This window comes from Clarias gariepinus, unplaced genomic scaffold (assembly GCF_024256425.1).
Source record: "Clarias gariepinus isolate MV-2021 ecotype Netherlands unplaced genomic scaffold, CGAR_prim_01v2 scaffold_29, whole genome shotgun sequence".
NCBI classification, from domain to species: domain Eukaryota; kingdom Metazoa; phylum Chordata; class Actinopteri; order Siluriformes; family Clariidae; genus Clarias; species Clarias gariepinus.
In genome coordinates this window covers 699,187-715,327 of record NW_026520996.1, presented here as the reverse complement: position 1 = coordinate 715,327, position 16,141 = coordinate 699,187, and the positions used below count along the sequence as shown (strand labels likewise).

The following is a 16,141-nucleotide window of genomic DNA, read 5'->3' as shown; positions in this document are numbered from 1 at the left end:
ATTTTAAAGGGTATGTTCACACCGAGTGTGGATAGATCTCACTGTTTTCCATTTTAATTCTCTCTCTCTCTCTTTCAGTTCTCCTTCTGTCTGGCAGAAACAGCAAATAGGCTGATTTTTATGGGTGTGGGTGTAGAGTATGTACAATACCTCTCAAAAGTATTTACACCCCTCCTAATTCAAAGTTTTTTTGTTCTTTGATTTATTCTCTGCATTCTAGAACAATACTGGAAAGTATTGTTCTAGAAAAGCAAGACAAGAAAACAAGACCAAAACTTACCTCTGCTGCAGAGGATGAGTGTATTTTGAGTTACCAGCTTCAGAAATCACCCATTAACAAACAGCACCTCCGATTAGAGCTGTTATGAAGCTTTACAGAGCAGAAGTGGCAGATATACATCTCAATATCAACTGTTCAGAGGAGATTATTGTGTGTTTTGGATAATAAATGCCTTCAGTATTGTTTTACAGTGTAGAAAGAAATAAAAATGGAGTTAGAAGGGGTGTACAAACTTTTAACTCGTAGTTTATTTACATAGATTAGCTGTAAAACTTGCATCATTGTCAGGTAGTGGCATGCCCACGGGGACCAAGGCTAGCTCATCTGGTCCGATCCCACAGAAAAGCCAATCCAACACTAAACACTATAAAAGTCAGTGTTGCAGTAATAGAAAGACACCAGAACACCCAGTGCACCACAGCCCACCGCATGGAGGGCCCAGCAGACAAAGAGCCCAAGGCAAAGAGCCCAAGGCTCCTGAGCCGGCCTCCAAACTCCCCAGATCCCAGTCCGATCAAGCCCCCTGGGATGCACCAGACCAACAAGCCCAATCCACAGAGGCCCCGTCCCACAACCCACAGCACTATCCACATATAAATAAATATTTATATTGTATTTTTACATAAATATTTAACACAGACTTTATGTGAAATGAGAACAAAGAAAAATTTATAAATCTTCTGCTTTGTTTTGTGAAAAAAAGAATTTTTTTGTGGTCAAAGGCAAATTTGTCCCAGATGACAACTATTTTTTTCCCTCACATTTAAAGAGGATTTTGAGAGAAAATGCTGATCAGAGAGGAGGAATGTCAGAGGAGTGGAGTGTGTGGGAGGCCTGAGGAGATGGTTTAGTGTTTGTGTGTGTGTGTGTGTGTGTGTGTGTGTGTGCGTGCATGTGTGTGTGCGTGTAAGTGTTGCGTTACCTGTTTGTGCGCATGGTCATATGAGTTAATGTGATTGTCAAACTCCTGATGTTTGTAGTACTGTTTATCGCACAGCTGGCAGTAAAAATTAGCCCTCAGGTCTTCCAGGGCTTTGGCCAAAGTTTTCTCCTTTTCTGCATAATCCTGAAACACACACACACACACACACACACACACATACACACACAATTACAATTGCACAATTACACCTGACGTTAACCTTTATACACATACCAGCAGGCATCAGGGTCCTAAACACCTCCATCAGTTATCATGTGAAGTCAGATGTTTGTTAAAAACAGCTTGATTGTGGAACTTTCTTTTTTTTTGTGTTATAAAATCATTATTACTGAATTTTAAGCTTAAAAGGTCGGAGAAAATTAAACAATGTAGGATCGACCTCATTTTGCACAAATTCTGGCAGTATCTTTATTGTTATTTTATAATAAAAGAATAACAATAAAAAAAATAAGTAAAAAAAACATAAATAATCATGTCTTATTATAATACTGTATAAGTATCCACAAATTACTTCTACAAATTACACTTTACTTTTCAGAGGAAAATTATATATGTAGCAATGCCTTTATAACAATAATCTAACAATAATCTTTGTAATGTTTGAATATTGTTGTCCACTTTTATTTAGAAATTTTCTCACTTTATATGTTTATCAGTAAAACATGGACTTCTTCTGTTTAATCACTTTCAATTCCTTTCTCTTGTTTCTTGCTCCTCTGATGTTGTTTTTTTCAGCATATTGATCATGTTTTTGACCTTCACTATGGATTTGCTAGTGTTTGTCCGAGTCAATAAAGGATGTGTGTTGACATCAAAATGGTTCTCACTTCCTCTTGATACAGAACCATGAATGTGCACAAACAGGTTTCTTTACAGGTTACATGCTGTGCTCATGTCCTCACATCCTCACCTGGACATTTTTTTACTTTCTCTATTTGAAAAATATTTCCTCCTGCAAAAATGTTTTTTTATGTCACATGTCCATGTCAGTTCAGTAGGGATCAATAGTCTGTCAACTGTTAAGTCTAATGTTTAGAGCTGTTTATTGAGTGTACAGTATGTGAGAGCGCTGGAGAATGCAGAAAAACCAACACCAATGGGACAAATGATTTAAACTGATTGATGTTCTCCATGGTCTGATCCCAAACCTGGGGTCTTAGTGTGGTTTGTAGCAAAAGAGCAGTAGATTCCCGAGAGATATGATGCTGATCAGATTCCGTCTCCTCCACATGAGGGCATAATAATAACACGGAGAGAAATTAAACTGCCAAGATGTTTGCAAATTAGAGAAATTACAGAGCACAAAGTAACAACCTGATGAGCAGTGATTATCCAGGCGTTGATAACACAAGTTGAACCTCTGCTCAGTAACTGCTACTTCCTTCCTTGTTTTTACACCTTTTCTAAATCTTTGTTTATAATTTGTATAACCTCGAGTAGAGCTGTTATTATTTTGTTAATTCTATCTATCTATCTATTTATGTCTGGGGGAAAAATCATATCATGAGGACAGTTTGTACAACGTCGATGCCACCTGGAGATGCTAACCCTAGAGAGTGAACTGGAATGCTGATGTGTGAACAATGATGACTTTTGAGTTTGAACTAAAAGCATAAACACACACACACACACACACACACACACACACACACACACACACACACACACACACACACACACTATATGTGTATATGTGTAATCTGTTAGCTTCAGGGTCTGCTCAGTTACTCTAACTTTGCAATTTACACACAGAGTGAATTTCATTGTCACTTTCATGCTGCTCCTTTCACAATTACTACTGTTTGCACGGTTGTCACTTTGCCACATCAAGACTGAACTTCAATTAATCTAATTTCTCTTATTGTTTTTTGTTTGTTTACTTTTGATTCATATGCTTAACTATATACTCCTTATATATCTGTCAGTGTTCTTAGATCTTCATTGCACTAGTAACTTCTGGTCAGTTCTGGCATCACCCTGTGTGTACTGACTGTATGTGAGATATACAGTGTGCACAATCTACAACCTGTCTTTGTCTTACTGTCGCTATGGCTGCTGGATATCTGGAATTTCCTTCGGGATCAAAAAAGTATCTGTCTGTCTGTCTGTCTGTCTGTCTGTCTGTCTATCTATCTATCTATCTATCTATCTATCTATCTATCTATCTATCATTTTTCCAGAGGTAGCACGGTGACATAGTATTTATGCCTGTAGTGTGTGTGTGTGGGTAACAGAGAACAAGAGTGTGTGTGTGTGTGCCCTGCATTAGATTGGCAAAGGTTTCTCTTGCATGCTATGGCATATAGCATTTAGCGTCACAATTTATTGTCATAATCATTTATTTTATTTATTCTTTTTCATGCACACTTTTCCCATTGTCAATGGCTCTTCAGCTTTCGTCATCATTTAGTGTGTACAAATGTACGAGTATCAGTACCTGTACTTTAACCCTCCTAAAGAATTGGACCATCGACCCTGGAGGTGCGAGGCCACAGCGCTAACCGATACGCCGCTTAATCAAACTTTAGACAGATAAACTTACACTGATAAAAATATCCATATAAAATTACATTTTTTTATGTAAAAACTATTTTTTGCTAGTTAAGTCTATTTAATTTCGCAAGTATGCCCTACTTAATTTAATAATTTCACTAGTCATTCTTTTTGTGTCCATGCTCTACTTAACTTTAAGAGCTTCAAATATGTATTTTTAATTGAAATTTAACTACTAAGTTATTTTTTATTTTTTTAACTATTTTTAAATTTTTAATTCCCTGGAGTGGGGCCTATACTTTGTTTTATTAAATGTCCTAGTCTCATTTTAAAGTTTTAAAGTTACACTCACATTATCTAGTTAGTAACTAGGCATTTCTTATATATTACAGTTAAAATACCAGTTGGGTAATTTTTTGTACTTTGAAATGTAACTTCCACAGGTTTGTCTTCTGCTTGTTAAAACTTTTAGCACACGAGGTGAACAGAACGCTCCAAAGAGTTGTTTCCTACCGCGATGAGGCTTTGGAACACTTTTAATTTGATACGGGGTTTCCCGTGCTTTTTCCATGGGGAGGCAGTTTTATTGTGTGTGTGCACTTAATAAGATTGTCAGGGATTACGTAAAAAAAAATTGTTAAGGAAAAAATGCACATTGTCTTGTATTCGTAACAAATGCAGATTAAGTTCTAACTTAGATATATTTATGTAAAGGTAGAAACTTGGTCATTTATTGTTAATTACACAGATTTAATAATGCTACATTTACAACATCTCAGATAAATTTTTTAGTGTATGCTCATTTAATTATTTAATCAAAATAATTTTTTGTCGTTTTGCTATCTTCTACATGCAGTAATACAGATATCTGGACTCCATGTCTATGATTTATTTATTTTTTATTATTATTTTGTAAAAATCCAGTAAAAGTGAATTTACACCCAAATCGATGTCTCAGAGTAGATGAATCATCGCAGCAGCTCCACAGCATGTACGGTGTGATGTGTGTTATGATAACCAGTAGACACACTTTTGTATTTCTTTTTGATGTACAGGTACAATTAATTTTGAATGAATGTGTATGTTGAGATCGTTGAAAATAATGTTTCAGCAACCGAACTGAGCCTTAGCTCATCCTGCTTGGGGTTTTATACCATTTATTATATATTGATTTACAGTAAATCTTGGATGAGAAAAGTTTTTTTTATCACAGGCAGATATATATATATATATTTTTTTGATTATGATTTTATTTCAAATTGTCCTTTACTGTTCCACCTTTTACCGATAAAACGAAACGATGGATAAAAACAGCAATTCATCAACGTTTACAAAAAATAAACACTATGGGACACAGGAGGAGCCTCTTTACATGCGGTTGTTCAGGACTGGATCTGGATTAGGATAATAATTTAATTTAAAAGCAGATTTAAATCTGTTCAGTCATTTCAATAAACCTATACGTTACAGCATAGATTACATTTTTTTACATCACAAGGACATGGTTAAGGAGTGACATGGTAGTAATAAATACTCTGAGTGTGTTTCATAGTAAAATGCTGAGAGATAACGTCATTGCGACGTGTAATGAAGCAGAGTTATGGTCAACACCCTGAGCTTAATTATTTTTCCTTAAACAGCACATCTTCAAAGGTTCACGTGCACATGACCAATTACAATTTCTTTATTTATTTAGCACGAACACTTCATTAATCCATTTGTAGTGACATTTAATGTTATGGAATGTCGGATAAACGAGTTCCTGTCAACTCTTCAGTTACAGCAGCTATAAACACTTATTCCTTCATCAGCCTCTCTTAACGCTGAAAAGATAAAATCGCTGAGATAAAAATAATTCATATTTTTGGCCTAGTTTATTCAGAATGAATCTTCCTGAGCTGAAATATGAGATCATGTTAAACTGAGATTATGCAGATGATTTGATGCTATTTACACAATTTATATCCGACACTATGCATATAAACCTAAGGTACACTGATGGAATTTTTATAGACGTGCATTTTTCCATCTCCACTGATCATGAATGCATTTACACATCGTTCAGCCTGGAGATAGAGACACAGCATACACACCACACCACGCACACCCCTCGCTCAGCTCTCCTGGGAAGCTTTTTGTTTCCTGTAATTTCCTTCTTTTGAAAAATATCTGAACCTCCACCTCTCCTAAAGAAAGAAGGAAAAACGTTTTCTCCTTCACTGCCATTTACTCTGATCCTTTCTTTCCTGAAGCGAAACTCCGCCAGTGGATAATAATTTACTTTCTGCATAATAAATAATCAAAGTAGCTTTTAATGACGCGATTATACATCGCACCATTCCAACACGGTTATTAATGTACAGGCCCTTAACTGGCCCTTAACCTGCTTGTATAGTGTGCGGCTATTAGCATGGCTTTAAATGCAAAAAAGATAATGAAATAAACAAATGATTAAGAGAATTTTGACATAGAAATGTTTAAAAAAAAATAAATATTGAAATATCGTAATGAAAATGCCATCTTACAAAACTACATTACATAAAATGACCAAAGTAATAAATAACTATCATCTGCTAGTAAAAATATCAAAACCAGCGTGAGTTATTTTGAAAGAAGTAGCTTCAAATATAATATTATATAATATTTTGACATTTATATAAAGTTAAGTTAAACTTGTATTTATTACATGTACATTACAGCACAGTGGACCTCTTTCTTTGCATATCCCAGTGTAACTGGGGTCAGAGCGCAGGGTCAGCCATGATACGGCGCCCCTGGAGCAGTCAGGGTTAAGGGCCTCGCTCCAACCTGGTGGAGCTGTGGGTTTGAACCGCTGACCTTCCGATCAGTAACTCAGTGCCTTAGCCCTCTCAGCCGCTGGGGCCAATTAAACATAATTTTTTAAGATTAATCAATAGTCTTTTAATAGATGACGGGATTTTAATCCTAATTTAAGGAAATAAATGTTCAGGTCTTTTTGCTTTCTTCCTTGATTTCACAGTTTTTTAGCTTCATTATATGCTTCGTTCCTGTTTTCTCACACGTACCACTGAACTCTGTGAAAAGCTTAATTGTGACTGAGACGTGATTAAACGTCAGTGAAGGATGACACTCAGCTTTGAGAAAGCTCATATTCTGATTGGGGGATTAATTAATTTGTCACATTGCATGCCAGCTTACTAGCTTGTTAGCATGACTGATTGAGATTCAGTCTTTGTGTGTAAGAGAGAAGGAGAATCAAATGAGCTTTGTGCCGTGTGATATAAATTGCGAAAGTAGAATGAATATATTTCCGTGGTTAATTAAACACGAGCTCTAGACTGTAACGGTAATTACGGAACCAGTGCTGTCTGTACATATTTATCTCCACCTTTTCCCAGATTCAATGCCATATGTCTTTTACTGTGAAAGCTTAGGAAATTAAAGAACATTCTACAATTAAAATATGAAAAAACATATGATATAGCACATTGTTAAACAACAAACCGCAATTATTATTTAAGTGACATTAGTGACTGAAAGCAGGAAACTATCATGTTTTTCCGAGGCTCTCCGTATGAACTCTGCGCTCTGATTGGTCAGACAGTGTTGATTAATTCTCTATAACAGCAGCTCTGACAGTAGCGCAGGCTTATTTTCATGCTAAATTTTTCTACAGTACCAGGAACTTATTTTTATTGCAGGAACTAACTTGTTTTACAACATTAAATGTCATTTTCCAAAGTATATGACAAGTCATTCTATAATACATATAAAAGTTTGTAAAAAGTGGAGAAATAACACCTCCTGGTATTTGCGGCTGTTATAAAATAGTAATCTATCTGCAAGCAGTTTTTAGACTTTTTCAGTTTGTTATGTTGTACAATACAATTAAAAAAAGTTTTTTTTAAAATTAACAAAACGAAATAATATTGCTGCAGAATTTTTATTATATAATAAAATGTCTCATAACTTCATGAAGAAAAAAAGTGTTTTCAGGTACATCGCATTAATGTGGCAAATATTGAATGAATATGATATGGTCTGGTACAGTTCTCTGATGCTGGAAACTACTTTTATCAGGTCCAGATGTAGGTACATTATGAGGCACAGATGCAAAACACCATGAGTGTGAGATTAACACTCAATTTACTACTGTTGTAGCTCATCAGTGAAACTGGGACACATTTACTATGCCAACTATTTTCTATAAATAGCTTATTTAATCATTTCCTGTGTATCAGAGTTTGATTATAATAACATTTCTCTGTTCGGATTGCTTTAAAACATCTCCCCCGATCAGCAGTTTCTAATTTCTCTTTAAATAGAAACTAAAACTGAGTGCACATGAATAAATCACCCACAGTTCCTCTAGGTGGTGTTTAAGTATGTCATCCATATGGTCACTCATTACTCAAGGTTCTGGCAAAAAAGGAAAAAAAAAAGAAAGAAAGAAAGTAACGTTTTCCCTTTATATGAGAAATATTTCTCGAGTGACCTTCAACAAATGGCACAGTCTCAGGAAACAGCTGCTGGACAGATGGAGAAAGGAAAAATCACCACTTGCCCTCTGACGATGTCCCCAATGTCTCTAAATCCCTACAGCCTTCATATGCTGAATAAGAAAAGGAGGAAAATGTGTGTGTGTGTGTGTGTGAGTCTGTTAAGCAATAAAATATGAAATGTCGTATTTTTTGCGCTTCATCTTTGCACACAGCGGTGAAGGAAATTCTCATGAGGCGTTACCACACAGTCATTAGATACATTTATGATAACGACTCATGTGTGTTAGTTTGCATACCATCATATGAGCAGTTTTAATGTAAAAGCTCTCAAATGGTGTCTTTAACACTGTACAAAGTCATACTGGACTTCAACAGTTCCTTTTATTATTGATTAGATAACTGAACTTTGGAAACTGCACCAGATTACAGCGCCTCCTGCCTAAACTGTGCTCCAGCCCATCTACAGTGATCTAACTGCACAATCTGGCCAAAGGGATTGATGAAATATCATTTCAGAGGGTGTTGTATTACATTTAATAACTTCATTAAAAACAGACCTCCATAGTGAAATATTAATATAAAACTTCTTAAGAAACTGTTTTTTCTTATTATTGATGACCTGATGAGTGGTTACATGTTCATCCACCCCACAGGGAAGCTGGTTTCTGGTTTGCTAACCTTTACACACAAACAGTTGTTTTAAATGTTATGGATCAGTCACCTTTTTGATTTCTTCCTTTGACGAGTGATGGACTGCTTACTATTGCTAATATTGCTTCTTGCTCTTGAAGTACCTACAGTAGTTTAAATGATAACATTTCTAGAGATAAACCGGAGACAAGCAGGTAAATTGCATTAAACTTCATATTAGAAGGTGCCAAGATTTATGAATTATCCATAGCATTTATGAATCTTCACATGTTGTTATGACAAGGCCATAAAGAGTGCATGAACGCCACAGCTCCTGGTGATGAGGGATTGATGATTAAGCAGGGACATGGTTTTAGTTGAGAAAAGTGCAGGGTCTTACATTTTATCCTTTATGCCGCTAACCACCAGCATCTCGTACACTAACATCCACTAAAGGTTTGTCTTTATTTTCTATAAGGGCAGCTCGACAGTGGTGCAGCAGCAAGTCACAGGTTTATATTAATGTGCTTGTTGTAAATTGTTTTCATTTCCATAGCAACAATTATTTATATATGAGGATCATTTTTTTTTATTTCATGTTTCACAGCATTAAATGCAACTGTAAATAGATTTGATATTTCATTCTTTACTAAAATTTTAAATAAACATATTTTTTCAAATTGCTGTGATATAAATGGAATAAAACAATTCCGGATATATGTTGTTGTTATATAATAATTCACTTGCTATTTATTATTATACATTTTATTATTTAGATAACGTTACTACATCTGGTAGTTAGCAAAACTTTTGATCAATATTATAATCCTAGTACCTTTTAATCTGCCACATTTTATGATTTATGGAAAAAGGCTGGGCTGCTAATCAACTCTTTTCCAGCATGTGCCTTAATTCTTACGTCACCAACATTAAAAGCCCCCTGAACAAAATCGAGGCCTAGACAATGACTCCGCCATGCACCTTCGATGTGCTAGTCCTCCCAAAGGGAAAACATATCCTCTCTGTCTCTCTCTGTCCCTGAAACAGACGCCTTTGATCGATACATAGAGGAAGCTTTTCAGCATAGCAAAATCTGCTTCATATCACCCATAGGTTACGTCTTTTACAGATAATAGAAGTATGAAGAATGTGAAAGCCTTAGATAAATATCCTCTTCTGTTGATCTCTCCAAAAAGGATTAACTCTCCTCACACCATCAGCGCTGTTAGATAAGAGCTTAAGTATAATTAGCCTCCATTAGCTCTTGGGTACATACTTGGACATGTCATATGTTCTGGTCTCAAATGTGTGTAAATATACTGTATGTTTGGGGACATTAGTGCAGATTTAAATGTTATTCTGCCAGGCTGCAATAACACCTTAGGCATGTTCATAAACCCTCAAGAGTACAATCTGTGTGCAAGCCTGAGATGTGACACCTTGTCTTCAGGTCTTCTAGATTTCCTTAATTTCTGCTGCTAATTCTAAAATGCTTTTTTAAGAGATTCATCTTTGTCTTTTCAGATCTGATAAGAAATACTATGGCTGCATACAGAACAAAAAGATGGCTTCTAAACTTGGAGGACATCCAAAGACCATGATCAATGTTCTTCGCTAGATAAAATCCCAGATAAAATGGATTTTGTGGCAGACTGCTGATGTTCACACATTTTGCCTGAGAGCTCTGCAGTTTTACATCAGAGTACACCTGAAAGCAAAATTAATTATACCAAAAGTGCAATAAAAACAACAGTTGAGCTAATTGACGTATGAATCTGGAATGATTAACAGTTGCGTAGGTGTTTGAGATTCTTCAGTCTTCACTAACCCCTCATGAAATCCCACTCCTTTGACACATCTATCATCATTAATGTTTCAGATGGTACTCTCATCCTGACTAGGCTTGTCTTTTCCACTGTAAACATTGAACTTCTTGCATGAACTGGAAGTGGAACTGGAAGTGGAGGATAATTAAGTGCATGTACATTATTACTGTACTTACGTACTTAAACAGAAGTCACTTCCTGGTTTAGTTAAGGCTGGAAAATAAAGACAACGCATTCCAGAGACAAAGTGTACACTTCAGCAATATAAAAATAAAAAGATGAACAACGTCCTGATGTTTCATTCAGGCTGTCTGGATTATAACGTATGTAGCAGTTTTATCCTTTTATTGTTATTGATCCATACCTAAAAATTTGGACAGATGTTTTGATCAGCCTATTGCAACATGAGACTTGGTTTGCTTGTGTGAAAAAAATATAGAACAAAAATAAAAACAAATGTATAGAAATAGTATAATTCTAGCCCCATATCCCAGTTTCATTCAGTACTGGAGTGTAAATCATTCGGAGTCTCTGCAGCAAAAGTAGGTTTGTGCTGTTTTCACCTTATTGTTTTCATCCAGGATTAATCTTTAAATATTACTATTGCACCAGGAAGGAGAGATGTGAAATAAATCTGGTTTAGAGTTTCCCCTTGTTCCTGTTCCAGAGTGATGAAGGCTGTAGGATTTTCAGCAGGCATGTAGTTATTGAGACTGCGCTGAGATCGATTCTGAGAGTCACGTTTCTGGCTAATCATTAAATGCTTTGTTATGGAGGAGAAGAACTCCTCTTGTTTAGTTTTAATATCTCATTTATCAGTGTTCACATTTACTTACAAACTTCTGAGGATTCTCTAGAAAGATGTCAAGAAGACACCACCAGAAAAATCATTCCTTCATGAATGTCATCGTTTTCTCCAAGTGCTGACATTTCTTTCTTCTGTATCATCCGCGCCATGAACACAACGTGACAGATCATTTTCTTTGTACATGTGCAACACAGAGCTGGGATTTCAGCAGCATTTGAGTTGAGTTTTTGTCAGTCTTTTGCAAATTAGGTATTACTCGAAAGGAATCAAATCCAAATGATTGGCAGAAATGATCCCTTGGACCAACTCTGTTGTGCATGTGGTCTGACGCTTATTCGGTTTCCCACTTGCATCTTTAGTTCCTACCTGCAATTAGAGTATATTTATCTTTTTGATGCAAAAATAGCACCACAACGTATAATGTATAATTGGTCTAGGTGTGATTTTTGTTTCTTCTCCAGGGTCATTTCAAGATTGTTCTCTTGTTCAGTGTCATCCCGAACCTCTGGTTTCTCTCGTGTGCCATTCCAAAACCTTTCCTCATTATCTCGTACTGCCACTGATCATGAACACATCTTAGATAGATATACTTTATTGATCCTGTAAGGGAAATTATTAGTGTTATTCTTTCACTTTTTTGCTAAAGCTCAGATTTTGGTCCATGTGCTGGTCAAGTGTGCGAGCTCCAGCCTTATTTTCTAACCTGGAATGATTTCTAAGTTTGTTCCAGTGTTCTTGTCAGATCTGGGCCTAGTCATGCTCCTATCTTTCAGTCCTAAGTCATGCTTTTGCTTTAGGTCCTAAATGCCGACTAAGGCTTATTCTACCTGCTGAATTGACCCCTGATATTTTTGAATACTTGACCTCGTCTGGGTGTCTGCCTGTTCTCAGACTGCCGCCATGGAATATGACTACGATCCGAAGTGTGAGAAGAAATTGCTACTAAAATTATATCCTAAGAGAAAAGATTCAGACTCTTGTGACATATTATGGGTTTAACCACATTCTTTTACAAGCCACTTACTGCAGTTGAATGAATTTGAGTAATATGAGTTTTATGACCTTTTTTTCTCTCTTCCTTTTTTATAGCTTATGTAATTGTGCTTCAGAATAAAACAGTGAAACAATATTACATCATATTGCAACATTGTTAAAATTTAGTCCAATAAAATGAGTTTGAATAAGATCAAGATTTCAGAAACCCAGCTTGAAAGCAGCAACATTAATTAAAACTCCATCAAGCTCAGGAATCCATCAGCATTAGTGTATTTTCGGCTTCACGTAACGTCCCACATCTTCTTATTTTAGAGCAATAACAGTGATTTTAAAATCTCTAAAATCATCTACATCTGTGTCACTGATGATTACGTAGGGAGTTTTTTCCCTGCCACAGTTGCCTTCGCTTGCTCATTAGGGATAAATACAGCTATAAAAATAATAAAGTTCTAAAGCTATAATTTTTTTTTTTTTACATTTTCCTAATTTTTTCTTCTTGTAAAGCTGCTTTGTGACAATGTCCATCATTTTGTTTGTACTAAACAAATCAAATTGAACTGAGCTGATGTATAAAAAATATATTTCTCATGCTAATTAAATAGAAATGTTAAATAACAACTGAATGTTAGGACATGTAGAGTTTATGTTACAGAGATAATAAAAATTAAGGTTTTTTTCTGTTTCATTGATTTATTATGAGAATAAATTCATTAACAAGATCAAAATCCGAAATAGTAGGCTTGGTAACGACACTGGGACAAGTTCACAGGGAGCGTATACTTCACGAGGACCAGAAGTATGCGAGTCCTTTTATAAGTGTCCTGTAATTAGTTTTAAGGGTGCTAGTACTCAGGTGAGCCAGGGCATTACTATTGGGAGTTGTAGTTCTGGTTTGTAGTTCTGACACATTATGAATTGTCAGCGTTGAGCACTGCAGTGATCCTCAGTTCTGGATTCTGATTGGTCAGAAGGTGTTGATCAGTTCTCCATAACAGCAGCTCTGACAGTAGTAGTTTATGCTTCTTTGCAGTTTCTCAGTAACATACGGGTTTATTTATAGCTGCTATAATATAAGTGACAACAGGAACTAACTTGTTTTAAAGAGGTTAACTGTAACCATAAAATAATATATAAAAACTCACTTTTTATTTCTGTATGTGTGTGTGTGTGTGTGTGTGTGCGTGCATTTTGTGTAGTTGTGTATGCAAAAAAATAAAATTTGGATTTGATGTATAATAGGGGTATCTCAGCATCTCACAGTATCTCAGCTTTAGCACAAATTTCTTGGACACCTTTTTCCTATAAAGTTGAGCTTTTGCTCCCTGTTTCCATGGTTCTGACTCTTCCTGCATCAGAAAAATTCTATCTATCTATCTATCTATCTATCTATCTATCTATCTATCTATCTATCTATCTATCTATCTATCCATCTATCTATCTATCTATCTATCTATCTATCTATCTATCTATCTATCGTCTGTTCTCACCCTCTCTACTCATTCTTGTATCATTTTGTTGTTCATTTTTGGGGGGGATTTTTCATTTCTTTTTTGCAACCCTCCAATTAAGAGCCTCTCAGTGTCACAGCTCCAGTGCCTCCTTCTGGAGTGCACACACACACACACACACACACACACAGTGAGAATTCGCCCACACATGGGAGTGCAACAAACGGCACTTCCAGGCAATGAAACCGAATGAAAAAGCCTGAAAAGAGCAGAAAAACATTCAAAGGGGTGAAGACAGAATAAATACTGGGGAGAGAGAGAGAGAGAGAGAGAGAGAGAGAGCAAGTGGGAGAGAGAGAGATGGTTCCTGATCCAGTATGTCACATGACTACTACCACCTGATATAATGCTAGGATATGCTGTCATGCTAATCAACACAAGACTGTAGATGAGGATGATCTGATTTTGAAACCCCAGTATTATTTGTTCTGTAGATTAAACAGCATTAAAACATCTCAATGTCACGCTGCACCTCAGAATTAACTTTATAGTTATTTAACTTAGATGAACTATATTTAAAGGTCTGATAGAACATCCGTACACATGCGGGCATGGATCTGCAAGGCACCAGGACATTTGCAGCAGATCTTTTGGGTGGCATGGGTTGTGGGGCGAGGCCTCTGTGGATCAGATTACTCTGTCCGGTGCATGCCATGGGGCTCGATCGGATTGGGATCTGGGGAGTTTGGAGGCCAGGTCGGGGGCCTTGGGCTCTGGTGCACTGGGTGTTCTGGTGCCTTTCTATCGTGACCAGTATAAACCTTTTTTTTGGTGATTTGTGCTGCGCTGGCATTTTTGTGGAATGGGACTGGATGGGATCGCCTTTGGTCCCCAGGGCAAGGGATGAACCTCGCCCATGACGCTTTTACTAGTTTACTGGGGTATAAATGGTGGGAAATGCTGCTGGGTTCACCTGGCGGTGTTAGTGTTATGGCTAATTGGTTTAGAGTTTCACTTTTTTAAAGGTTTTTCCCTGCATGTTTTCAGGAATCGAGCTCACAGCAGGGGCTCTAAAATCCAAATGAGAACTCTGCATAGCAAAAGGTTCTTCTTTATCAACCCCAGAATACCTTCCACAACTAGTGTTACTTTAGTGATGGTGTTTAAGGATTTGCTGATGATGATTTAGAGGTTCTTGTACATGGGTACCTTTCTGTCAACATACAGTATCATTACTCCATGTGTTCTCTGTAAATAATCAATAATGTTAAATGGTAATGTAACCTTTACCTTAATAACCAAAACAAAACAATCTCTCTTATTCAAATAAACCATGTATTGTTTTACATTATTATTATTATTATTATTATTATTATTATTATTTATTAGCACATTATTTTTAAGGACCAGGTGATTATCAGGGCATTTCACATTGTCTACCACTGAGAGGATTTGTAGTCCTTTATGGTATTCTTGGCTAAAACAAACACACACACACACACACACACACACACACACACACACACACACACACACACACACACACACACTTTCTCTCTCTCTCTAGATCAATGTTTAGTGCAGACCAGCTATCTTCTCAATGTTTTGGGTTTCAGAATGCAGAATGTCTTCAGATCTCTGCAGCATGTTTTATTCATCACACACACACACACACACACACACACACACACACACACACACACACACACACACATAGAGCTTTGTTGCATTGCCCACGCTACTTGGGTCCCCCTCCACCCACTCTCTTCCTCCTTGCTCTCTCTCTCTCTTTCACACACACACACACACACACACACACACACACACACACACACACACACACACACACACACACACACAGCCGCCTGATCAAATTCATTAGCTGCTGCATCTTAATCTTAATAGCTAGAAGACTAATTAATCTTTTTATTTTTTGAAGTGCAAAATAAGCAAGAGTGTTGCCTGAAGCATTACACACACACACACACACACACACACACACTCATCTGTATCCCATAATGCACTCTGTCAGTAGGGAGAGAAAAAGAGAGGACCGGGAGAGTAGAGCAGTGAGATCTCTCACTCTCAGATGTGTGTGTGCTGAGTTAGCGTGTGGGTGTGTGGAGCTGATCCGAGGTTTGATTTTCATTTCTGAGACTAGAAGCCAGGCTTTGTACCGTCTTTGTAAAGTCTAGAACGGCCCAGAACTTATAAAGAACTGGCTCTTAGTCAT

At 36.7% G+C, this 16,141-nt stretch overlaps 1 protein-coding gene across 1 annotated transcript in view; it reads right to left on the bottom strand.

Moving 5' to 3' along the window:
* Positions 1-16,141, bottom strand: part of znf804a (zinc finger protein 804A) — a 67,088-nt gene that overhangs the window by 22,607 nt on the left and 28,340 nt on the right. Inside the window, exon 2 of the mRNA XM_053490576.1 lies at positions 1,203-1,346. Coding sequence (XP_053346551.1) covers positions 1,203-1,346 — 144 coding nt within the window. The remainder of the gene's footprint in view (positions 1-1,202; positions 1,347-16,141) is intronic.